The 25925-nt window shown below is 40.4% G+C and overlaps 2 protein-coding genes across 2 annotated transcripts; both read right to left on the reverse strand.

Moving 5' to 3' along the window:
• Positions 1-442: 442 nt before the first annotated feature.
• LOC140014121 (uncharacterized) lies at positions 443-2227 on the reverse strand. The gene is made up of 2 exons (XM_072064521.1): positions 1311-2227; positions 443-1094 (listed from the first exon to the last, which is right to left on the reverse strand). The coding sequence occupies exons 1-2, from the start codon at positions 2225-2227 to the stop codon at positions 443-445; spliced, it is 1569 nt and encodes a 522-aa protein (XP_071920622.1).
• Positions 2228-4076: 1849 nt separating this feature from the next.
• LOC140013992 (uncharacterized) lies at positions 4077-9242 on the reverse strand. Its single transcript, XM_072064234.1, has 2 exons — positions 8562-9242; positions 4077-5651 (listed from the first exon to the last, which is right to left on the reverse strand). The coding sequence occupies exon 2, from the start codon at positions 5649-5651 to the stop codon at positions 4122-4124; it is 1530 nt and encodes a 509-aa protein (XP_071920335.1). The 5' UTR covers positions 8562-9242; the 3' UTR covers positions 4077-4121.
• Positions 9243-25925: the final 16683 nt, after the last annotated feature.

Here is a 25925-nt window from a genome sequence, read left to right on the forward strand (position 1 = left end):
GGTTCGGTTTTGGTTTTTCCTCATATTGTTCAAGGTCCTTTGCAAAAGAATCGAATACCTCCTCATTATCACTCTCGCTTTGGAGTTCTGATTCACAGACCTCCAAGTCGTGAGTGATATAGAAATTGCCATTATCGTATTCCAGAACTGTGATATCCAAAGGGTCAAATAATTTTATTTTTGACCATCTGAAAGAATTAATGAATGTAGGATAATAAGCAAATAAGCATACAACAAACAAATGAACAAACAATATGAATATAGACAACACAACATGACAAGAACAACTTGTGCATTTTCATAAAAACCTTTGATTGAAAGCAAGTGAAAAATGAAAATTTAACAATATTTACATGCACAAAAGGAAAATTGTTTTCATTGGCTATTTACAGATGCAAAAGTATTTTTCATGAATTCATATGAATGATAAACCCCTTTCAGTTTACCGAAACTCCTTCCGAATAGGCAGAAATTCAGCTGTCCAATTGGAAATCGACCCTTCAGGGATGTCAGGAAATTCAGCTTTGTCTGACAAACTATCTTCAAATGTCGCCCCAACGAACAACTGGGCCAAACTAGCTTCAATTTCGTCAACTGGGTTGATTTCTGATATGATCACCTCGGCTGGTCGTGGGAAAGTATAATGCAGCGGTGGAATATCAAGAGCCCTTTGCCTCCCTTCTTTCTCCGCTCTCTTACGCTCCTTCATTTCTCTGATATCCTTAGCAGTTGGTTGGAAACCCAAACCGAATGTATCCCTTTTTTCCATAATCTCCACTGGCTTCAGGATCCCTTGCAGTTCACGCCCCAATCCTCTGTCTAATTTGTATCCTCCACGAATCATTTCCTTAGCCATCATTACACTTGCTTTTGAGAGAGCTTGTTCCTCCATTGTGATCCAACTTACGGAGACTATATCGGATGTGCTATGAGGGGACATGGTGGTACTTCGACTTCCCTCCTCTTTAGATCCAGAATCGGTGATTACCAGGCAGTCCTCTTCGGCAAAGATAGTGATTAGCTTGTCATTTATTACGAACTTCAGCAATTGATGCAACGAAGATGGCACAGCCCCTGACTTGTGAATCCATGGCCTTCCAAGTAAAATATTGTAAATGCTCGGGAAGTGCATTACTTGGCAAGTTATTTGAAATTGGGCGGGCCCCATCTCGATTACTAAATCTGCCTCTCCTATCGGCTCCCTTTGAGCTCCATCAAACCCTCGAACGATAGTCCCTGAAGGCCTCAGCTTAATGTCTTGCAATCCTAGCTTCTCCAAGGTACTCCAAGGACAGATATTAAGTGCGGACCCGTTGTCAATTAGCACCTTCGACAGCATTTTTCCGTTGCACCTCACTGTTATGTACAACGCCCTATTATGTTCAATGCCCTCTGTCGGCAATTCATCGTCAGAAAAAGCAATTTGTTTGTTGAATAATACGCTCCCAACCACGTTTGAAAAATTATCAACAGAAATGTCCCTCGGAATTTGAGCCTTAGTTAATACGTCGATCAATGCATCCCTATGCACGTCTGAAGAGAAAAGTAAATCCAACATGGTTATCTGGGCAGGTGACTTGCTTAGCTTTTCGATTATGTTGTATTCACTTCTCTGGAGTCGTTTAAGGAAATCCACGGCTTCTTTCTCGGTGATTGTTGGCTTAATGGGCGGCTCGGAATTCTTTGCTTGAATCGGAATAGTAGTTTCAAATGGACTTACAGTCCTCCCCGATCTGGTAACCACTGACACCTCTTTCTTTGTAGCTGAATTTTCCCCGATCTGTATAATAGGTTCATCGTAATTCCACGGCACTTGTTGCAGGCTCAAAACAGGCTCTTGCCTCGGGAATTCGATGAATACCGGCTTCAAAGCTTCACTCTCTGCTGGCGTGAGATCCAAGACAAAAGGCTGGTTATCTTCTTCGAATGGCAACTCTATGATGAATGGTTGGTCTGTGACCCCAACTACCTCAGCTTCTCTTGCCAAATCTTTGACTTGTTTCATATACTCCGTGTCATCCATAATGACCCCAATGGTATTAACATGGTCCGGCAAAGGGTTCCTATTTACGTTCGGCCCTTGCGCCTCTCTTTTCCGGATTACAATCTCCCCGGCTTCAACCATATCTTGGATTTTATGCTTAAGCGCCTTGCAATCAAGGGTGGCATGTCCGGGGGCCCCAGAATGATAAGCACAGACAGCTTGTGGATTATACCACGCGGGCATGCCATATGGGTAGGTAGGAGGGGGCACCGTACCAATTTTCCCAGCAGCCTTTAATTGTTCATACAATTGATCCAGAGGCCTGCCTAGGTTGGTAAATGTACGGCCAGGGGGTCGGTTGTAAGGTTCAGAAGGTTGAGGGTGGTTGTAAACAGGTCTATTTGGAGGCGGGAATCTTGGGTTATATGAAGGGCGTGGTCGGTTTTGGGGTGGATTTGGTTGAGAAATTTGAAAAGGGGCTGAAGGTGGGTTTGGATAGCTTGGGCGAGGTCGAGGGTGGTGGATGTTGGTAGTATATACAGGGTGCGGATTTGAGTAGTAAGGGTAATGGGGTTGGTAGATTGGGTTGTGTTGGTATCGGGGTCTAGGTGAAGGGTTTTGGTTCCAAATAAAGGTTGCGTCCCCCTCTTTCTTTTTGAACGGCGGCTTCTTCACATTGCTTCCTTGCCCTTGTTGTAAAGCATCCAACTGAGATTTCAGGGCAGAGACATTGACAATCTTCCCGGCTCTCACAAAGTCGTCAAACTCTTCCAATTTATTCACAATTGCAGCAAAAGAACAACCAGTCATACGGAAAATTTCTTCGAAATATGGAGGATCATGCGCCTTTATGAATGTGCGAATAATTTCATCCTCAGTCATCGGTGGCTCCACCTTCGCAGCTATCTTTCTCCATCTCTTGGCATATGTCTTATGATCTTCAGATGGTCGCCTTTTCGTTCCTTCCAGAGTAGTCCTGGTTGGCGCTAGCTCACAGTTATACTCATATTGTCTAATGAAGGCATTAGACAGATCGAGCCAGGTCTTCACTTCCTCCGGTTTTAGGTTGGAATACCAGTCAAGCGCATCCCCTTCTAAGCTTTCTGGAAATAATCTCAACGGCAAATTCTCGTCATCCACTGGCTTGCCCAACTTGTTAGCAAACAAGCGCAGGTGCGTTTTAGGGTTGCTTGTTCCATCATATTTGTTGAATTTAGGGGTCTTGAACCCCACCGGCAATTGCACGTTCGGAAACAGACACAAATCATCATAATCCAACACCCCTTGTTTGCTTAAACCTTGGCTTTTCCGGATGAATTCATCAAAACGATCCAAGCGTTTAAGCAGCTTCATATCAATCTGGGCAGACGACTCTCCCATTTCTGGCTTATTTTGAAAAGTGTGCTCCGGCACCACGGGCTCCGCGGTAGCCTGGTAAAAAGTTTGTGGATTCGGGTGCATGTTTGGGTCGATTTGAGGCTGAAACCCTTGACCATAAGGAGGGTAGAAAGGAAGATTTTGAGTAAAAGCATATTGCGGGTTAAAAGTTCCCTCAAACGTGGTTTGAAATGGAGGAATAACAAATGGTTCGGATTGTGGTTGTGTAGCGGGTACAGGCTCAGGTTGCACTCCGCTACTAACAAGCTCGTCAATCAACTTCTTCTGAGCGGCCATTTCTGATGCCATTTCCCCAAATTTCGTGAGTAACTCTGTCAACTGAACCCCAGGACTTGCGGCTTCCGGCTGGGCAGTTGCAGCGGCCTTATCGGATGATTCTGGTTGAGTACTCATGTCTACACGATTCCTTTGGGCCTTACTTCGGGATCGCGTAATAATGGGGATTTTCCGAAAAGCTATTTTGAAATTTACCTGAGAATGCAAAAAACTGCTTTAGATAAACCAATCGTTACTGAATTTCTGCAATTTATTCAAAAGAGAAAAAAGAAAAAGACATGAGTTAGTAACTATTTGAACAATTCGGATGCATGTCCTATTTGGGGGGCCCTTTTTGTGCCAAGGGTAGGCCTAGCATGATGCAACACCTTTGAAATGGGACCCGTAATACAAACCTGTTTTCGACAATAATCCAAAATGAGAGCAAAAGAAAAATCATTTTCATTGATAAACCTGCCAATATTTACATCATGTCACGAAGACGATTCCGTACAAGATTGCCAAAACTTCTGAACCTATCTAATACAGAGTCCTTTGTTTCCCTAGCATATGGAATTCTAACACATTCAGTTTGGTCATATAATTCTGCACATTTCCGTTTCAGCTCTTGACGCCTTCCTCGTTCATTTTCATACAATTGCTTGCTTTGCTCGGCCATCCCTTTGTATGCTTCGACAGACTTACTTAACTGCAGAATTTCCTTATCCTTTGCTTCGATAATGGCTTTCAACTTTTTCACCTCCTCAGATGGCTCATCTCGAATTTCTTGCGCAACGGATCCTCCTACCCAGTCTTCGTATTGTGAAGTCGTCAAACCCTTCTGCTTGAGCTCCGGGATGTATCTAAAACTCACATCATCAGATAGCGTCACCCAGGCATCAATAATCCGATCTTTCATAGGGATTTGATTTGGACACATTCCCCAGTTAAAAATAATGGTGACTTCGCTCATGTCAAACACGGGTGGTATTTCTTGAGTACGCCCTAATTGTCTGAGAAACCTTTTTGGGACGTACGCGGTAATCCCTTGAGTACCTAGTAGGAGAATGCATTCGGATGCCTGAGTGCGAAGAACAGGTTTAGTACAATCGGTCCAATCCAACACCCATCTAATATTTTGATCGGTCACGTTCTTCAAGAAATCCACAAACTCAGCTGCATTACGCGGCAAACTGTCTCTGTTAATCCTCTTGTGATGCGTGGTTATCCAGTTGTATGCGAACATTGGTAGACTCGATGAAATAGCCGGTCGCCTCATGAAATGCTCCATTCCCCATATATGTAAGATCAAATTTGAACCACAAAAGAACTTTTTCCCTTTCTGACAGGTAGTGCAGGCTATGAAGATGTCGGCCAAAATGGTAGGAATAATGGAACACGGCCTATCATTAATTCCGAGAAACAAGTCATACAGGATTCTAGTGAGCTTGAAGGCTATCTTTTTGTCTTTCCTAGGAAAAAAGTAGGTTCCCGTCACGACTAAACCGTATACCCAGACTCTCTTTCGATCCCACGCTTCCTTGGAAGTAAACGAGAAGTCCCCTCGATGCCTCTCAAAACCATCTCTTAGCGCAAATCGATCAAATAAGAACTTCGCCTCTATATTTTGGTCTGCCCCTTGTAGTACTGATTCCTTTAACCCAGTGAAACGGCAAAATTCAGCTTTGTTAGATACTAGCGGCAATACCACGGCAGTTCCTTGAAGCGGCAATACCACGGCAGTTCCTTGAATCGGCAAATTGAGAAATCCGGCGACTTCCTCAATCGTTATGGTCATCTCCCTTTTCCCAAGTCTAAAAGCAGAACAAGTGGGGTCCCATAGATGCACCAAAGCTTCTACCAAATATCCATCGGACTTAATGTCCTTGAAATCCCCGATGTGTCCTAATCGATCGGCTATTTGGTTAACCTCATTGGGTGAGAGTAATATGGGCCATCTTTGTACTTCCGGCGGCACTACTAACATCTGTTGCACTCGGCGAGGGCTTTCCATCTATAAACCAAAACCGGAGTCAAATACCTTACCTATAGGTCCCATTTCTCTGGTTAACAGAAATTTAAACGTGCAAATCCCAAAAATTGGGTTAAATACCCATGGGAATTAGGTTGGCTTGTCCCTAATGTGGGATTCCCTAAGTGGCATTCCCTTTCTAAGGCTTATGCATGATGCCATTTTTATCAAAGCAGGGAAAAATGCAATTTGAAATGAGACATGACCTAAGGAGCCCTTTGTTTGCCAGGGTAAGCCTAAAAAATGGTATGGCATTAATTTATGAACAAGATATATCACAATTTTCACATGTGCAATAGCCTATCTACAAGGGTAGGTTTCTAAAAAAAAAAGGTCATGCCAGACCTCTTATTTGCTAGGGTTTGTGAATGCAATTGGGACACAAAATCAAGAAAAGTTAGCTCAGTCCGATAAATACACATAACACATTGTAGCAACAAAATCAACACAAGGAAATAAAGCAATAAAAAGAAGAAAGGGGTTGGACCCCTCCCCTCGTGAATAGTGTCCCTAATAGGGTATGGCTGACTCTACCCTAGGCAAGCTAAAATGGATGCATGAGGTTAGGGTTCACTAATGCATCTAGACTCGATAAGCTCAGGTCCCCGAGCCTTCAGACTTGGAAACCAAGGGTCATTACTCCCAAGGTTCCTTGTCGGTGGCTCGAGCGATTCCCCAGACGTTGCTACGCACACGTCGTGTTACGGCTACCCGTCTGGGCGAATCTAAAAAAAATCTCAACCTTCGACTAAAAACTAATAGGTCATCAACCTAAAGTTTAAAGCGGAAGATCGAGTGACCGACTCGGATCATGCTACGCACACGTCGTGATACGATCACATGTCCAAGTGGTTGCCTAAACTCCTAACAGGGTGGAGTGGCGTGACAAGCCACTAAAAGAAAATAAAAGGGATAAAAGTAGTAAAGCGTATGCTCGTATGCTAGTGCTCGTTTGGAGGGGAGGGGTCAAGAACCAACGCGAGGCTCTAGGGTGACCCATACCTCCCAAAATGCAATGCAAGCGCGAGATAACAAGTAAACATTCATTCAAACATACATTCGTGAGTCGAGGGATTGGTTTGATTACGTATATAAGACAAAAGGTCCTAAAAATGCAAAATGCAATCCTAATATCCACATGCCATGCATAGAAAGGGTAGAAAGAGGAAACGAATGGTTAAGTCAAAATGCTTGGACCCACTTAGGAATTCCCCAGTGGAGTCGCCAACTGTCGCGCCCCATTTTTTTGATAAATAAAAATAAATCGTTTGAGAAAGATGTATTGTTTCAATTTTGATTGGAAAATGATTTTTGTGAGTTGAAAAGACATGGGTCTCAATGGGACTTTGGAAAGCGACGATTTGACCCAAAAAAATAGTTTTAAAAAGGGTTTCGAAATGAAAAGTTTGGAGTCGCCACTTGGTAATGATTTAAGGTGTACCAAGTCACCTAAAAATGAATTAAGTAATAATAAACCCTTTTTAAAACGACTCCTAGTCTACGTAAAACAAAGAAAAGGTTCGGGAGTCACGTTTGACAAAGGGGAAGGCAAGGATAGACTCCAAGGCACCCCTTTGACCTAGCCAAGGCTAGTGGCGTGACTTAACCCTAACTTTCCTAACTTTCTACCCAGGGTATGTATTGCATGTTGGATTATGCCTATATGAATGCAAAAACGAAAAATGCAATCCTAAATTCTACGATGTCTCTCGTGAGGTTTTTGGTCCCAAACCACATGAATTGTGGCGGCCAATAAAGGGAAACCTCATAGAGGTCGATTGATGCAAATGGTGACTCAAGTGCAAGTGTGTAACTGTATAAAAGGTTCATGTATGAAATTGTGTGAAAATCAAAGTGTTTGTGTGCGAATGTGTAAAGAAAGTGCATGTGTGAATTTGTATGAAAATCAAAGTGTTTGTGTGTGCAAATGAATGAAGATAGAATAGTACATATATAAGTGAAACTTGAATTTCATTTGTGAAGTAAAGTAAATAAATGATAAAGATGTCGTGAAAAAATATGGATTGAGAAATGTAAGAGAAATGTGATTAAAAGAGTATGGAAGTGATAAAAATGAAAGTATGACCCTAGGGGAATGCAACAAGTCGGGTACGGGAATGACGCCTAATTCTTCGACTTTGATTTTCCCCTGGATTAGAAGGCGAAACTAGCGTGCTAAGGCTATCGAGTAGCCACACTCGCTCGTTTCCCTTATCGGAAGGGGATTTTCACGCAAATGAACCCTAACTAGCATGAGATGCAAGTCCTAAAGTGAAGGGGAAGGGGTTTGAGGAACATACCAAATGATAAACTAAGGAAAAATGCGTGATATGTGGTGATCATGCACTTAATGAAAAAGGAAAGGAAAAAAAAAAAAAAAAAAAACCTATTGGGTCTAGCATTGGACTAGTCCCCTCCTATGAATTCCGACTAGCGTTGGACTAGTGGAAACGATAAAAGAAGCCACAACTAGCGTTGGACTAGTGTGGTGACGTACGTTCATCCATTCCATTCATCCACACTATAAAAAAGCGAGTAGACATGCGAATCACTTATAAACACGTAGCACATAACATTTAGCATGCTTGACTAGATGCAAGACCCTAATAAAGCGATTAAACACTTAACACGTAGGCATGCAACCAACTAATGAACCTATTACATTCACTAACTAAAACAAAAGGGGAAGGGGAAAATGGACCAAATTGCTCGCCACAGCCCTATCTATTACAAGCCAAGAGGTGTACACATACCCCATTAAAAGAATAACTTAAGTAAATGAAATAAATGAAAGGAAATAAGGAGAGGCTAGGAAAGCAAGTAGACATGCAAATTTCAATTAGCACATTAGTCCACATAGGAGAGAAACAAAAGGGGTAAAAGAGATTATACCTCCCCGTTGGTGATACTAAGGAAGTAAACAAACTCAACTTGGCTAGAGTCACCCAAGAAAAGACTAGCTTAGGCTAAAATCACCAAAAACAAAAGATTAATGCACCAATTTAGTGATAAGATATAAACTAAACAATTTGAATCCACCAAAACATCAAAACTTTCCCTCAATTGCAACTCAATGAAGTCAAAACTACTTAAAGACCAAGGCAAAAGGCATGATCATCCAATCCCCAAGCATAACATCCACTAAAGACCCAAATGCAAGCACTACTCAAATCATTTGAACCTAATTGAAGCATTTAAAAAACTCAAAAGTCCCCAAGTAAAAAAAATAAAGTCCAAGCAAACATTATATCTCAAGAATCCAAGAGTGAATGAAGGTCCATGAATGGTTTAAACTTGCATTTCTAGGACCCAATAATGACCACTAATCAATCACAATCAACGTCAAAATGAATCATCAAAGAGCTTCAAAGGTCCCCAAAATAATAAAGATCAATTAATGATTCAAATGCAAACACCTTAGGACCTAATTGCAAGAACATGGAATGTAATTGGGTCCTTGTGACATTGCTGCAAAATCATAGGGACCAAATTAATTAATTTTCTCAATTTTCTGGGTCATAGTGGCATAAGGGGAAACTTGAGGGGTTAAAGCGCAAACTTTAGAACACATTTCATGCATGCTACGTAGAAAACTGAAATTTTTTTTTTACTTCTGCAAATTTCTGCCGCAAGCTTGGACAGCTTCAAACCATGCGTATTCATACCAGAAAAAAGCACAAAAACCCATTTGTTTGCCAATCCAAACTCAACTCATCACTAAGGCATAATATTAACATGCAAAAGAAAGATCTCAAGGTGAAAATCAAATTACAAATTCAGGTGCATTGAACAAGAACTTCCACCACAGGTGCCCGGTTACCACAATTTTAAAAAACACATCTTGGCTACAATTGTGGTGTCCATTCCAATGCAATTTTCCATCACAACCCAGTTCATATCCCATCCCAACATCAAAGCCTTAATCCCAAACAATGAACTCACGGAACTCAGCATTCAAACAAGCCAAGAAAGAAAAGAAAAACTTAGAATGGGAATATGTAAATCTAAAAATTTTCTGCAAAGAAAAACTACTTCAGCCGCAGCTTTTTCTATTCATTTCAATCATGCAAACCAGATTTATTCAGCACCAAGATCCTACCTATCCATCATTCACTAAACATGCAGTTTCATTACATGATTGAATCAAGAAAGGGAGCTGATCATCAAGGGTGGAATGAAGATCAAAACAGCAAAAGAAGAAAGAGTGCAGCAAGCTTTTTCAATTTGCTTCCCAAGCTTAGAAGCCTCGGTACCCAAGAATAGATTAGAAAACTTCTTAATCAATCTTCTAAGCTTTGAACTAACTAACAACTGCACAACTACCGTAACCCAAGCAAGCAAAAATCATATAAGGAAACTATGTTAACTCATCAAGGAATTCATGCAAGGCAACGAACATTCTGCAATCAAAGCTTGCTGGAATTTTCCAGGTTTGGTTCATTATCATGGCAGGAAATACAATTCTCAACAGAAAAAATGTAACCTGCAGCTAACATGTCCAGGATGCATTTAGCCAAAGATCAAAGACATCATGAACTCCAAGCTTAAACCAGCGAAAGACAAAGACCACAGAAATTGACCCATGTTGCTGCAACAAACCAAAGGCTTTTAGCTTGTTGCAGCCAACTTCATGTAAGTTATGGAAGAGGTAAACTTTCTGCAATCAAATCTATCAACAAACTCCAGAAATTCCTGCAATTTCTGACTTTCAACCATGCGGGAAGACGCCATGAAACATGAATTCAAATGAAAATGCAATCATACCCACTACTGCTGCAGGAATCCAACCAAACAAATCATGCAATAGACACATTCGGCAAGCTAAAAAACACATTCTTTAGCCACTATTTCCCTTTTCTAATCTAACAATGGAATTCAGAGCCTAGCCAGCCCACAAACTCAGATTGTGCATAAAGACCACCAAAAGAAACAGCCATGAACACTAAGCACAAACACAGCTAAACGTCAATCCCTTCTCCTCCCAACTCAAACCAGATTCACGGATAGAAACTCGCATGGAGGACGTAATCAAGTGTAAAGACCAAGACTTTCAGCATTCAAACATGATTGAGCAACTTATAATCCAGTCCAAAGTAAAAAATGTTACCTTTAATGCTTGACCGAAGCTTGATGTATTCCAAAAGATGAAATCTTTGTCTCTCTGACTCTCTTGTAGCTGTACCTCCGGATTCTTTTTCTTTGTTCCAACGAACCAGAAACCTTTTTCTTTCTTTCTTGCTATTCAGATTCTTCCTGGAGCCACTCAGCCGTCAGCTCTCTCTCCCTCGGTTGTTCCTTTCCTTTCGTTTTCTCTCTAGCCCTTCCACGCTACTCCAGTCCTTTCTCCAATATGCCAGCCCTTTCTTACTCTCGGCCCTCTCTCAGCTTTCTCCTTGAAGTTTTCTCCAATCTCTTTGTAGCCTTCTGGTTTTCTGCTTCTCAGTTTTCCTTAGCCGTTCACCCAAAAACCTCTCCGTTCTCTCTTGTTTTCTGTCTACAGCCGTTCACTCTTTTTCTGAAAAAAAAACCTCCTCTCCGCGGCCGTTGCTTCTTGTCTTCCAATAGACCCCTGTAGTCCTCGGTTGTTTTATCTCTTCCAGCCACCAAATGGCCTTCCCGTAGCTTTTCTTTTGCCGTTTTCTTCTCAGCCTCCCAAGCCTCTCTTCCCTCTTGTTTCTTTTCTCAGATCTTTATCCCTTTTCCCTGCCTGAACCTTTTGTACAGCTCTCTGTTTCTTCCCCCAGGCATATCCGTCACTCCCTAATCTCCCTTTTTCTGGTTTCCTTCAGAATTTCTCTTTCAGCCGTGCTCTCCCTTCAACCTCCTTGCGGCTGATGTTTTCTTACCTTTTATATGGAACTTAAGGCTACTAAACCCTCACCCCAATGGTGAGGATGAAGGGCCTGTCCTTCCTTCACATCCAGCCATCCAAAGGATCTTCCGTGAGTGTCCTTTGCACGCTGCAAAAAATTGCAGCGTGCATGCCGCGACGTTTTTTTTTTTTTTTTTTTAAATCTAATTAATTAATTAAACAACAAAAATGATAATAGTAAAACAATAATAATTAATGATGAAAACAACTTAATTAACATTAGATAAAAATAAACTAAAAACAACAAAAAAATGCAATTTTCCATTTTTCATTTTTCTCATTTTTCACTTTTTTTTTTAAAAATAACTTAATAAAATAAAATGCCAAAAAGCTGAATTTAAAAGAAATAAACATATTTTTGTGAACAAATTTTCCTTTTTTTCTCTTTCTTTTTTTTCATTTTTCCAATCCAACTAAAGCCTATTTTTTAATTTTTTCCTTTTTCCTCTTTTCCTTTAATTTTCTCTTTTCTCCTTTTTTTTTATAATTTTTCATTTCCATTTTTCCTTCGAGAAAGCATTGAATAAAAACAAAATGACTAAAACATATTTTTGATGATTTCTTTTTTTTTTTTTTTTTTTTAAAACTCTATGCTAATCTTAAACTCAAAAGCTAAAACAAAAAACTAAAACTAAAAGTAAATAAGAATAAATAGCAAATGAAATAGGTCAACTAAAAGGGCGAAAATGAATAAAACTAAAATATCATAACAACTAATAGTGCAAAACACGCAATAACGAACTAAAATGCAAGCAATTTAAAATGAAAATCATGAAATAGATGCTACATAAAATTATTCAAAATTTGGTGTCTACAACTAGTGAAACAAACGCACGAGAAAATTGAGCCCTAATCGCGCCAAACGCACCCTAATGTGAGTTGACTAATGGGTGATTTGAGGCCACAAGTTAATGTCTTCTCTTGGAAGCTTAGAAATCTGATCACACTCTCTCTCTTGCTCCCTCATCTGGCCGGCTAACAAAGGAGAAAAACAACTCCAATTCCATCCTAATTTCTTCACCAAATCTTCTCCATTTCACTTCAAATTTCAACCACTCTTAGCTAATTACTTGGAGATTACATCAAGCTAAGAAAGAGGGCTGCTATCCACGGTTTTCTTGAGCATCTAAGGGGCCGAAATTTCTGATCTAGTCATCCAAGAAGGTAGCAAATCATCCAACTCATATATCTTAGTTTTTGTAAGATATATTGCACATATAAGGTTATATAATCATGTGGGTGGTCTTGTTTATGGTGGATTTGTGTTGTGTGAGCTCTATGAACTCCCACTTTTGATGGAAGGACTGATTGATGTTGGATGATGAAATTAATGGTGGTTTAGTGCTTATATTAGTAGATTAATTTTGTATTGTTGGTAGAAAATCAAAGGAGGTGCTTGGAGCAAAAGTGACCGTTTTACCCCTGCCTTGTCCGACCATTTTGTGCACAATTTTGAAGTTCTAATGACTTGATTATGTTTTTTACATGTTATTGTGAGTGTGTACAAAATTTCATTGAAAAATAACATGATTTGGTTGGTCAAATGAGTTGATTTCCAAAGTTAGCAAAACTGGAAAATGAATCCCGTATTGCCCAGGCAGTCATTTTGTATCGGCTATAACTCTTTGTTCCGATGTCGAAATCAAGTGCCGTTTGTGGCATTGGAAACTAGACATTCCCAGCTTTCCATTGGTACCAATTTCACATTCTGGTTCCACTTGAGTGAGTCACACCATTCGATTGAAAATCACTGTCCTGTTTCGTTTCTCTCCAGGAGACAGGACAGGACTTGTATCTTGATGCTCAAAAACGAGCTGTTTGTGGATAGAATTTCAGAATGGTTTCTTCTGATAAAATTCAGCTTTATGAGAGAGCTTTCCAACACCATCAACCACGTTCAATTCCAAGTTGAATTGAGTGAATTGTGGCCATATTTCGAAACTGATGCAGTGAGTAAAAATCCTCTTTTGACTAGTTGAATGGCCTAGCTTGATTTGGGACTTGTTGTTTTGGAAACTTTGATGTCCAACATCTACCAAACTTTATATTAGATGTTCCTTGGACTTTGTTTTACAAATAAACCAGATTTGGGTTGGTTGCATTGGACAAAATGTTTAAAAAGAAAGAAGAGCTAGAAGACAGTTTTGCCTTGGGAAATTTCTTGAACTTTGATGGTTTAGTTAACTACCTTCTCGTGTGAATTTTCAAATGAAATTCGATAGAGGAGTGGTCCTCATATGGAGGTTTAATTGTGCAAAATTTGGTGATATTCTAAGACCATTTTGATATGCAAATGATGCCCCGAAATTGCTCTTCGAATCTGGAAAACTTTTCCTTTTCTCTTAGCCGATTAGCCAATCTTGACTTGGGACTTGTCATTCGAAATTCTTGGTATAAATCACCTACCAAATACAGCTTGGATGTTTCTTAGACATTATCTACACAAATGAACCATATTTAAGAGGTTTTTAGTGGCCAAATGTTTGAGAAAAGGAAAACAAAGGTACAAGGCAGATTGCCTTGGAAATTCTTGAAAACTTCAACAGTTTTGTTAATTGACTCTTCGTGCTAAATTTTGCTTGAAAATTTGCAGAGGAATAACCCCTATATGGTAGTGTAATACTGCTAAATTTGGTGCCATTCCAAGTCCGTTTCAGTGTTCAACCAACGTCCTAAAGTTCATGTTTAAATCTGGAAATTCTTGATCGAGGAGGAAATTTTAGCCAACTTTGAGCTGCTATATCTTGGCGCTCAAAACTTTGATTCTTGTTCTGTTTGTTTTGTTTTAAACTTTGATTGTAGCTCTAATTGAATTCTGAATTTTGGAGGCTAGTTCGTATTGTGTGAATTTTGCTGGATTTTCAAAGTTGGTCAAAAACCAACCCCGAAACTGTCATAATGGTCCCAAGCAGCAACTTTGAGTCAATTTTTGAATATCTTCCGTTTGGAATCATGGAAAAGTATCTTCTAGGAACTTTTAGTACTTTTGAATAAGTTTCTAACGGTATCAAGCTTTCTAATTATGGACCTACATAGTGCAAGATACGATTTTTCTAAATTGACACCCAAAGCTGAAATTTGTCAATTTCTTAGAAAATGAGATTTTGGAAACTTGCCTTCTTTTCTCGATACCGATTGAACATTTTGAACTCGATTTCATGGAAAATGTTAGTCTCTCTCTTTAGACTTTAAAACTTTACTCTTGAACCTCGATTTACGAGTAATTGAGGTTCATTTTCATAAGATTTCCTTAGATTGCAGTAGCGTACAATCTTCCTCGATAATTAGAGATTCGTAGTGATATTGAGTGGTACTTGATTATTGTTTACTCAGGCACTCGAGGGAATCTCCAAGAGGAACTCGGAGCGGACACCTAAACGCTTGTTTGAGAACTACTCGCTTGTTTTGACTAGGTGAGTGTTCCATATAGGAATACGTAATTGAATAAGTCTAGGACACGCTTATTTCATGATTATTAAGTGTTAAGTGCTATGTGTTAAGTATTTACCATACTCATGCCTATTTAAGGAATGTATACTTGCATTGTATATCTACATGAATTGGTTAAATGATTAACCATATCAAATGACCATGTGAACTCGATACATGCTTAACTTGCTAGATTATTTACTTAGCTTACTTGATTTTGAGAAATGGAGTCGAGTGTGTACTTTATCGCACTCGTTCTCTTTTGAGATGAATAACTCATGCTTGGAAATGCTCGAATAACATGACTTGGTATGCTAAGGTTGCATACGTCGTTGGAGTGAATCTCCTCGACTCTCACATGGTAAAAATGGGATAACGGCCAATGATGGCCTATTCATATGACAAATGCCTGTCAATTAACCGTCACTACTTAACCGTTAACCGTTAACCGTCAACCGTTAACCGTCAACCGTTTACCAACCACATGACTACTTGATTACTTGACTATTTGCTCACATGATTTTCAATCTACATGACTATTCGATATCCATGAATTACATGCTCCCATGAAATCAACTTGTATTGCTTACGTGCTTACGTGCTAAGTATCTACTTGATTACTTGATTATCATGAATCACATGTTATATGAAGCTGTCCATCATTATTAGGCTAGTGTGTACTTTACCTCACTCGACCTACTCAAATGATGAATTTTACCTTTTGTCGAATTACTTGGTTACCTGTGCATGTTGTAAGCTCTAAGCTGAACTTGGGCCCTGCCCTTGGTTACTGACCTACTCGAGCCAGGACTGGGCTCGGTCGGGTAGGTTGGAACCCTGGGCCACCGTTTCGGTATACTCGAGTATTACCACTGGAGGGATAAGGTGATGGCCAGACCGTACCGTGGGGATCTGGAAGTCATAAGGTGCAGATGACCGACAGAGTTCCACTGGAACACCGTATCCTACAGTATATGTTTACCTGGTATCATGATAATTGTTTCATGCTAAAATGCCAATATGAAATCCTGAGCTATGCCTGTAATAAGCTCCAATCACTCGTGAACTATACATGCCAATGTCTTGAACCATAATAACTGTCTCATGATAAATGTCTCATACCATGATAATGTCTCAAATTACCCGTACAATGATTATCACCTCATGATAACATGCCATTGTGTAACCTTGAACCATGCATATGATATGCCCAATCTACTTGATTTATTTGAACTGTTAGAGTGTCCTGGAACCTCACTGGGCTGTGTAGCTCATCCCACGTTGTGGTTTTCTTTTACAGGGTTCGAGACCTATGGTGCTCGTGAGTAGTACTAGATTGTTTTCTTTTGAAAACTTTAATTTTATATTATAACGGATGGCTATTGTACCCTTTTCCGTTGGGTTGTATTTAAGCTTGAAAGCTACATAGTTGTAAGTGTAAGATATTTGAAGTACTTTAATTATGTATTGAAGTTACTTATAGTATTTCGAGCTCTTGAATGATGGAGTGTAGTGAGTCCTGGCGAGAGCTGGGCAGGCGTCCCGCGGATACCCTTTGGTTCGCCTTAGGGAGAAGTGGGGGCGTCACAGTAAGGCCTTACAAACCTTGACTGTAACTTCTTTCCTTTTCCAAACATCAAGCTTGCTTTCAAATGTGTAATCTTGAGAAATACCGGGTTGATATTTCTAATCCATAGTTCACCACTTACTTCTCATCCGTCCACCATACACCGCTCCGGGCCCGCACGACATTTATAAGGCAATACTCCACGAGTATGCCAAGCAAGATCTCTCAATAGATCATGCTTATCATGTGAATCTCATGGCTCACCGAGGTTCTTGACCAAGCCCATGCCAGCTCGAGTTCCAAGGTCGGCCTATGAGTTTGGGCGTCCCCCATGTATCACGTAAGTGTCGAGGAGATTCACTCCAACAACGTATGCAGCCATAGCATACCATGTCATGTATGTAAGCATTTGACAGGTTTAAGCATGTATTTCAGGTCATGTAAACCAAGCAAACCATGTTAAGCATGAGTCATTTGTTTCAAATGAGAACGAGTGCGATAAAGTACACACTCGACTCCATTTTTCAAAACCAAGTAGGCTAAGCATGTAATCAGGTAAGCCAAACATGAATCAAGTCCATAGAGTTCAAGTAGTCATACACTTGACACTCACCGAGCAAATCAAGAAGAAATATTTTCCGGAAGTTCAAGTATTCACTGTAGGATCCTCTTGAAGGTCCTCGTGTGCGCCTGAGCAAATAATAATGTATTATCATTCACGTGCCCCAATTATAAAGGAAGATTGTATGTTAGTACAATCTAAGAAAATTTTATGAAAACTGTGAGAACCCGTATTTTGCATTTTCTAGGTTTTATTATTTTCATGGCTTGTTTTCTACATTTTCGTGCTTAGGAAAAATTTCTAGATAATTTTAAGGAGCAGATACAATTTTTAGATGATTTTTCTAGTATCGAATAGTTTTTGAGAAATTAAGAGCGTATACTGGACGTGAGACCCACTAGTGCGAAAAGTTCGGAAAAATTCGGCCAACTAGGTTAAGTTTTGAATACTGGATGTAATTTACCGGGTGCTAAGAGATAAGTAGAGGTTGCAATTTGGATTGGTGTGAGAGGGAAGAGATAGACATGTATTAAATGAAGTGACACATCTCACCATAGGATTGGTTGCACTTGTTAGAACACTATTCACCTTTTGACCTTTTTACCAATTGACTACATAAATCATAAAATTACCAAAATTCACCATTTTTTTCTCTTCATTCTAGCAGGCCATTCTAAGCAAAGGAAGCAAGAAAACTCTTCAAGTCTTTGGATTAACTCTTGCTCAAATCCATCCATCCAACCAACTTGAAATCTCTCCATAAAACCTCTTCAAGTAGTGTTAGTGAGTTGATTTGTGGGGTTATTTGGAAAGCTAAGAGGACCTATTGCTCCCTCTCTCTTGTTTCTAAGGTAAGTTGTGAAGAACCACTTTCCTTCCTCTAATGATACTTAATTTGTGATTAGTGGTAGTATAAGGTGCAATATTATGGATTACATCTTGATTTGTGGTTGAAGTAGGGAAGTTTTCCATTTATTGGTGATTTTTCTATTTTAATATGAACATGATTTTGTGGCCATCTATGATGATTGGAAATGGTATGTAATGACTCTAGGAGGTGGAAAAAGTGATTAATTACAACCAATTTCTGTTTGGAAGAAAAGTTGACAAGTTAGGGTTTTTGTGAAGAACATTCTGCCCGGTTTTGTAGCTCCTAGTTAGAGGCCGAATTGGCCTTAGCTTAAAACATAAAAGTTGTAGGGAATGACATTTTAGAGGTGCCTACAAACTTTCACGTCAATCGGAGTAGTGTAGCATGAGAAAAGTCGAAATTACCCTTGCTGTCCTGGTTTTATCCGAATGTAAGAATTGGGCCTGTAATTGGTTGTTTTGGCTGGACTTGCTTTGGAATTGGTTGTTGAGGTCTTCTGATGAAATGTATCCCTATTTCTAAGCTTTCTAGTGGCTTTGGAATTTCTGGATTTGGACTTGTGTAGGCTGAGTTATGATGTTTACACCAGAATGCGTTTTGTGAATCTGTTTTACGGTTTTGATGTGGTATCTGGCATTTTTGACCTGTTTGTACTCAAAACTGGGTTGAGTGACCTTCTACAATGTTGTATCCCTGTCTTTTAGCTTCGAAACGGTGTATCGTACACCTTCATCCGGTAATCGTGGTGCCTTTGGTGCCATTACCGCAAAAAGAGGTCAAAAACTGTTTTTTTTCAGGGCCAAAGCTAATTGCATTTCCGAATTTTCTGGTTTCCTCTAATGTGTGTGTATGCTTATGGAACCCTATTGGTATGACAGCCCCACTTTCCCCTTAGGCGAACCAGAGGGTTCAGCGGACCTTCTGCCCAACTCTCGCCGGGACTCAGTCGTTCACTCACACAAATTGGAAATAGAACCACAAGAAAAAGAAAAACGAGGATCCAAAACTTAAAACAAAACTTATATACAATAATATCTCAAGAAGAAGTACAACCGTCAAATATACAGAGGTTCTCAAATCACCATACAACCAACCCGTGCCAAGCACTAGGGCGAGAACCATGACAAAAGAAAACCATGGGCTAGACCCAGCTAGTCTATACCGGCTCTCGTCCTTGCTCGCCTTCCCCTGTTAAGGAAAACAAACTAAAGGGGTGATGATACGAACGTCACCAACCTTGTGACGAAACCCGTAAAAGATTAGCTTCAGGATCGACAAGAGGACACCAAGTTTGAAGCGGATGACCTCAACCCGTTAATCACGTGGTTAACGAACCTTGGTATAATGGTAGAAGACGCCACAACTTAGTGCGATTCTAGATTGATAAGTCACGAACACCTAGAGAAATTCTAAGGTATTCAAGAAGCCTTGGAGAAACCAAGAAAACTCTCAAAATCTGATTTATTGATTGAATGCCTAAACCATTGGAAGTGTGGGCTATTTATAGCCTTACATAGAGATGAACAACTAAATGTGGAACTAGTCTAGAGTTGTGGTCTTGACTAAGACTAACAATTGTAGGCTTGACTATTCCATAAGACTAAGAATTGTGGGCTTGACCAAACCTTATGAGGTCATCCCTTAGGTAAACAACCTTATGAGGTCATTGCTTAGGTAAATAACCTTATGAAATCATCGCTTAGGTAAATAAAGCAAGGCTATGGACCATTAAGCCCTTATTACAATGACTTAACTAAAACAGCAAATGTGACTAGAGAAGGGTCACACATGGTTCTCTTTGGTGTGCACTACATGGATGACTTTCATTCCTTCATGCTCAAGCCCCTCAATGACCTTGGGGACAATTTCTTGGCCTTGTATCTCATGAACAAGTCCTTGGAGTTCCTTCCTCATCTTGTTAGCTCGTGCTCGAGTTACGGGTCCTAGGGGAACTCGAATAGTTCGCACTGGTGTCTCTTGGTTCGTATCATCCCCCTCCTCTTCAAAAGGATTTGTCCTCAAATCAGCTTCATCGTTTGCAAGAAAAGGAGATAGATCAGAGACATTGAATGTAGCGCTCACATTGTACTCACCGGGTAGGTCCAGTTTGTAAGCATTGTCATTGATGCGCTTGATGACTTGGAACGGCCCATCTCCTCGGGGAAGTAATTTATTGCGCCTTTGGATTGGGAACCTTTCCTTGCGTAGATGTAACCACACCCAGTCACCAGGTTCAAACACAACGCGTTGGCGTCCCTTGTTAACCCGTTGAGCAACTTGGTCCATCCTCGCTCAATGTTTAGGCGTACCTGCTCGTGTAATTTCTTGACAAAATCTGCTCGTTTAGCACCATCCATGTTAATGTGCTCAGAAGAAGGTAAAGGTGATAAGTCTAGTGGTATTAAAGGATTAAAACCATAGACTATTTCAAATGGTAAAAAATGAGTAGAACTATGCACCGTGCGATTGTATGCAAACTCAACATGGGGTAAACACTCTTCCCAGGTTCTAATGTTTTTTCTAATGATGGCACGCAAGAGTGTAGATAGTGTACGATTGACAACCTCAGTTTGGCCATCAGTTTGTGGGTGACTAGTAGTAGAAAATAGCAATTTGGTACCCAATTTTCCCCACAAAGTTTTCCAAAAGTAACTCAAAAATTTGACATCCCTATCAGAGACAATTGTCCTAGGCATGCCATGCAATCTAATGATTTCTTTGAAAAACAAATCAGCAATGTGCGATGCATCATCTGTTTTGTGACATGGTATAAAATGTGCCATTTTTGAAAATCTGTCAACAATAACAAAGATGCTATCATTTCCCCTCTTTGACCTAGGCAACCCTAAAACAAAATCCATGGAAATGTCGGTCCAAGGTTCCTTAGGTACAGGTAAAGGACTATAAAGGCCATAGGGTTGAAGTTTAGACTTAGCTTTGTGGCAAGTAATGCATTTAGCCACCATTCGCTCCACATCTCGTTTCATCCTTGGCCAATGGAAGTGCTCTTGAAGGATAGCTAAGGTTTTAGCTACGCCAAAGTGTCCCATCAAGCCATCTCCGTGTGCTTCCCTAACAAGTAAAGAGCGAATAGAGCAGTTAGGTATACATAGTCGATTGAGGTAGAAAAGAAATCCATCAAGGATGTAGAATTTACCTTGAGTTGCTGAACCACAAGAGTCATAAATACCTGAGAAATCTGGGTCATTGGTGTATAACTCTTTGACTAATTCAAATCCTAACAACCTTGCATCAAGTTGAGTGAGCAAAGAGTACCGACGTGATAATGCATCAGCAACAACATTAGTTTTCCCCACTTTGTACTTAATCACATAAGGGAAGGTTTCAATAAATGCAATCCACCTAACATGACGCTTATTCAACTTGTGTTGTGACTTAATGTGCTTAAGCGACTCATGGTCAGTGTGTATGACAAATTCCCTTGGTCTCAAGTAATGTTGCCAAGTTTCTAAAGCACGGATTAAGGAGTACAACTCCTTATCATAAGTGGAATAGTTCAAAGCTGCCCCATTGAGTTTTTCACTAAAGTATGCAATTGGTTTGCCCTCTTGCATTAGGACAGCTCCAATACCCACCCCAGATGCATCACACTCTATTTCAAACATCTTGTCAAAGCATGGTAATGCAAGTAGTGGTGCATGTGTGAGTTGATGTTTAAGCATTTGGAAAGCACGTACTTGAGCATCTCTCCACACAAATGGCTCATTTTTCTTAATTACAGCAGTTAGAGGTGCAGCAATGGTACTAAAATCTTTAACAAATCGTCTATAAAAACTAGCAAGACCATGGAAGCTACGTACCTCACCCACCGTGCTTGGAGTAGGCCATTCTCGAATTGCTTTAACCTTCTCCTCGTCCACTTTGATTCCCGTTATTGCATTAACGGCCCTACAGTCAGTGCACATTCGCCAACTTCCATCCTTTTTAGGCACCAAGATGACGGGAACCGCACATGGGCTCAAGCTTTCTCGTGCCCATCCCTTTGTTAGAAGCTCTTCGATTTGGCGTTGGAGCTCCTTTGTCTCATCTGGACCCATTTTGTAGGCTGGTCTGTTAGGAAGTGGGGCACCTGGAACCAAGTCAATTTGATGCTCAATTCCCCTTATTGGTGGTAGTCCATTTGGAATCTCATCGGGAAAGACATCCTCATAATCCTGCAAAAGAGAGACAATACTAGATGGTAGAGTGTTAGTAAGATCACTTGTAACAACCAACACCTCTTTGCACAAAAGTACAAAGATGGGTGTATTAACACTCAAAGCTTTTCTTACTACATTGGCTTTTATCAATAGACTTTGCCTTTTCTCTCTCTTTTCAATTTTGGCCGGCTCACTATATGTCTTTTTCCTCTCAATTTTCTCGGCCTTATCATTTCCTGTTGAGCTCTCGATTTTTTCTATTTTTTTCTTCTCATTCTCAAGCTCGCTCTCCTTGTTCAGGCTTTCTTGATCTTCACGAACATGGATAGGAGTGAGTGGCACAAGCACAATCCTCTTCTCGCCTTGCTTGAAGGAGTATTTATTGGTAATGCCATCGAATGTAACTCCCTTATCGAATTGCCATGGTCTCCCCAATAGTATGTGACATGCTTGCATAGGGACCACGTCGCATAACACCACGTCCTCATACTTTCCAATTCGGAAAGGTACTTGGACTTGCTTGGTCACACGAACATCCCCACTATCATTCAACCATTGCAAACGATAAGGTGTTGGATGTCGTAGAGTGGGTAGTGCTAGTTTCTCCACCATCAAGGCACTAGCGACGTTAGCACAACTACCTCCATCTGTGATCAAACTACATACCTTGGCTTTGATATAGCAACGGGTGTAGAAAATGTTCTCCCTTTGTGCATGGTCGGCAGCTTTCACTTGGGTTGCTAAGGCTCGTCTGACAACGAGTCCAACTCGTTCATCGACGGGTAATGCTTCCTCTTCTTCCTCTTCTTCCTCAAGGGATGGCAACTCCTCCTTCTCATCCTCATCATCGGTGAAAAACTCACCATTGGGTAAGATGATCATAGTGCGTTGGTTCGGGCATTGGCTAGCAATATGCCCTCGGCCTTGGCATTTGAAGCATCTAGTATCTCGATTTCGCCCCATGCTCGACTCAATGGCAGTCTTTGGTGTTGCCGTAGACTCCCACTTAGTCATATTCGGCCTTGGTCTTGAAGGGATGGAATTACTCGGCCCTTTATCCTCTTTCTTTGGTGGTGTAGTTCGGAGATAAGAGGGTGAAAAGTTGGAGTAACTCCGAGTCGAACCCCTCCTCTTAATCCTCCTTTCAATCTTGATGGCCTTTTCCACCAAATCCCCAAGTTCCACATAGTGGTGTAACTCTACTTGGTCAGCGATTTCGGGCCTTAGTCCGTTCAAGAAGCGTGCCATTGTTGCTTCTCGATCCTCCATGATGTCTGCCCGTAGCATGAGTATTTCCATTTCTTTGTGATAGTCCTCGACACTTCGTGCTCCTTGGTTGAGGCTTTGAAGCTTTTGGTACAAGTCACGGTAGTAGTGACTAGGTACGAAACGCTTCCTCATTAGTCGTCTTAACTCTGTCCAAGTTTGTATGGTAGGTTCACGACTCCTCCTTCGACTAGTGGAGAGTTGATCCCACCACACAACGGCGTAGTCGGTGAATTCGACCACGGCCAACTTGAACTTTTGCTCTTCCGAGTAAGTATTGCAGTCGAAAACAAGTTCAATCCGCTTCTCCCACTCTAAGTAGGCATCAGGGTCTGATCGTCCTTGGAAAGGCGGAATTTTCATCTTTATGCCCGGAATGTGGTCATTTGAAGGCCTAGCATCACGCTTGGACCTACTTTGCTTATGCTCATAGTTGTTGTCTGAGTTAGAGTCGCTAGACTCATGTGCATAAGCCTTTCCACGGCTGCCTTTGGAGCTTCCATGAGACAACTCTAAGCTGTCAATGCGTTGGTGCATCAGTTCAAGTTTTTGGTCCATCATGCGTCCCAATTTGCCTTTGATTGCTTCTGTGAAAAGTTTAAGATCAAAAGCTTGGGAGCTTGCTCCCCCCTCGTTAGCCATGGTAGGGTAAAAAAAAAATTAATAATGGAAAGAAGCAAAGTTTATCTCGCACACTTCAGTTTATCTCGCACACTTCCTCACGTGTTTACTCTCGCTCTCGTGTTTGAACACTCTAAGAACTCACCAAGGTATTTTCAAGGCTCCTCGGTCAACTCCTCGAAGAAGTTAGAACTCCTTCTAGTGTGGATCGACTTACCAACCAGGGTCACAAGATTGTAGCACTTTGAACGAAAAAAGAACAAAAGATGAAGGGACTGACCACGACTCAATGAATGACTCAAAGTTGAATTTTAAGAATCCTAGACAAAAACTCTACCCAAAACTGGAATTTTGAGCTGCTGGTTGCTGCATTTCTGGGCAGTGTTTTGGTAGATAAATGGACACTTAGAGGATTCAGAATGACACTTAAAACTAACCTAATGATGCACGAAAATTTCCAGAATTAATGATTGGACAGAAATTCCCCAATGGTTGCAAAGATGGAATCCGAATGGAAGATGAATTTGTGTTGTGGTAGGACTGTTTTGGAAACCCAAGGCTGACTTTTCTTCTTTAATCCTTTGGAAACAAGGATTAGTCTTCCTATTTGCTGGTTCCCATAAATTCTAAGGTCAAGTTCAAGATTGGAACTGATTTGGTTGTTTTTGGGAACAAGGGTGGAAAATTTGACTTGAACAGGTTGGAAAATTTGACTTGAATAGGTTGGGAAATTTGACTTGAATAGGCTGAATATTCTTCTTCTTCCTTTGTTTTTGTTTTCTAATCAGCCAAGAAGAGCCAAATTTCGTGGCTAAAATGTTCTTAGTCAAGAAAGAAGATTGTTGTGGTGAAGATAAGGATTTTGGCAGCTGAAAATTTGCAGCCTTGTTGTTTACCAAGATTTGGTTCCCAAAACCCAGAAACTTCAAGATTCTTTCAAGAATTCAAGATGTTAATTCCCAGAATTCAAGAAACACAAAATTGAAGATGATTTCCTCCCTAAACAATCCAAGATTTCACGATTTGATCAAGACAGATTTTGGTTGGCTTCAAGAATCCCAACTAAAGTTCCAAGAACTTCAAGATTGTGGTTTTAAACAATCAGGAACTTCAAGAAACCCAAGTTTTGGTCAAGACAGATTTCTAGGAATTTTTGTAAGGTTAGCCAGCTATTTTTTTTTTTTTTGTATGTAAACAAGAACACAAGGTAATAACTAGATAGGACTCTAAAACCCTTGCTACAAACTGATTTTTTTCGGATGAACAGTAACCTCGAATGATCAAATAGAACAAAAGACTGGAATTGAATGGATATAACAGGATAGAAACAAGACTCAAACAAGGAATCAAGAATAAGACACACAAAAAAAGGCTGGACCAAACCAGGCTAACCACAGCAATTAACAACAACTAGACACAAGTTTATGTCGTAACAAATCTGGAAAAATAACGTAAGAACACGAAGTAACAAATCTGGAAATTGCGGATAGCAACTTAGAACACGAAAACAGAATTTTCGACAACTTGACTCGAAAAGCAAATAAAAAAAAAGGATATAACGTGATACCTCTTAATTAGCTCTGATTACCAACTGATACGAACGTCGCCAACCTTGTGACGAAACCCGTAAAAGATTAGCTTCAGGATCGACAAGAGGACACCAAGTTTGAAGCGGATGACCTCAACCCGTTAATCACGTGGTTAACGAACCTTGGTATAATGGTAGAAGACGCCACAACCTAGTGCGATTCTAGATTGATAAGTCACGAACACCTAGAGAAATTCTAAGGTATTCAAGAAGCCTTGGAGAAACCAAGAAAACTCTCAAAATCTGATTTATTGATTGAATGCCTAAACCATTGGAAGTGTGGGCTATTTATAGCCTTACATAGAGATGAACAACTAAAT

The sequence above is a fragment of the Coffea arabica genome, chromosome 9c (assembly GCF_036785885.1).
Source record: "Coffea arabica cultivar ET-39 chromosome 9c, Coffea Arabica ET-39 HiFi, whole genome shotgun sequence".
Classification (NCBI taxonomy): domain Eukaryota; kingdom Viridiplantae; phylum Streptophyta; class Magnoliopsida; order Gentianales; family Rubiaceae; genus Coffea; species Coffea arabica.

Excerpts from the sequence above, each read along its gene's own strand:
- LOC140014121 (XM_072064521.1), bottom strand. The coding sequence starts at position 2,227 with ATGCCCGCGTGGTATAATCCACAAGCTGTCTGTGCTTATCATTCTGGG. Across the intron at positions 1,095-1,310 it reads AAGGTGCTAATTGACAACGG|GCCATGGATTCACAAGTCAG; the intron begins GTCCGCACTTAA and ends TTTACTTGGAAG.
- LOC140013992 (XM_072064234.1), bottom strand. The coding sequence starts at position 5,651 with ATGGAAAGCCCTCGCCGAGTGCAACAGATGTTAGTAGTGCCGCCGGAA.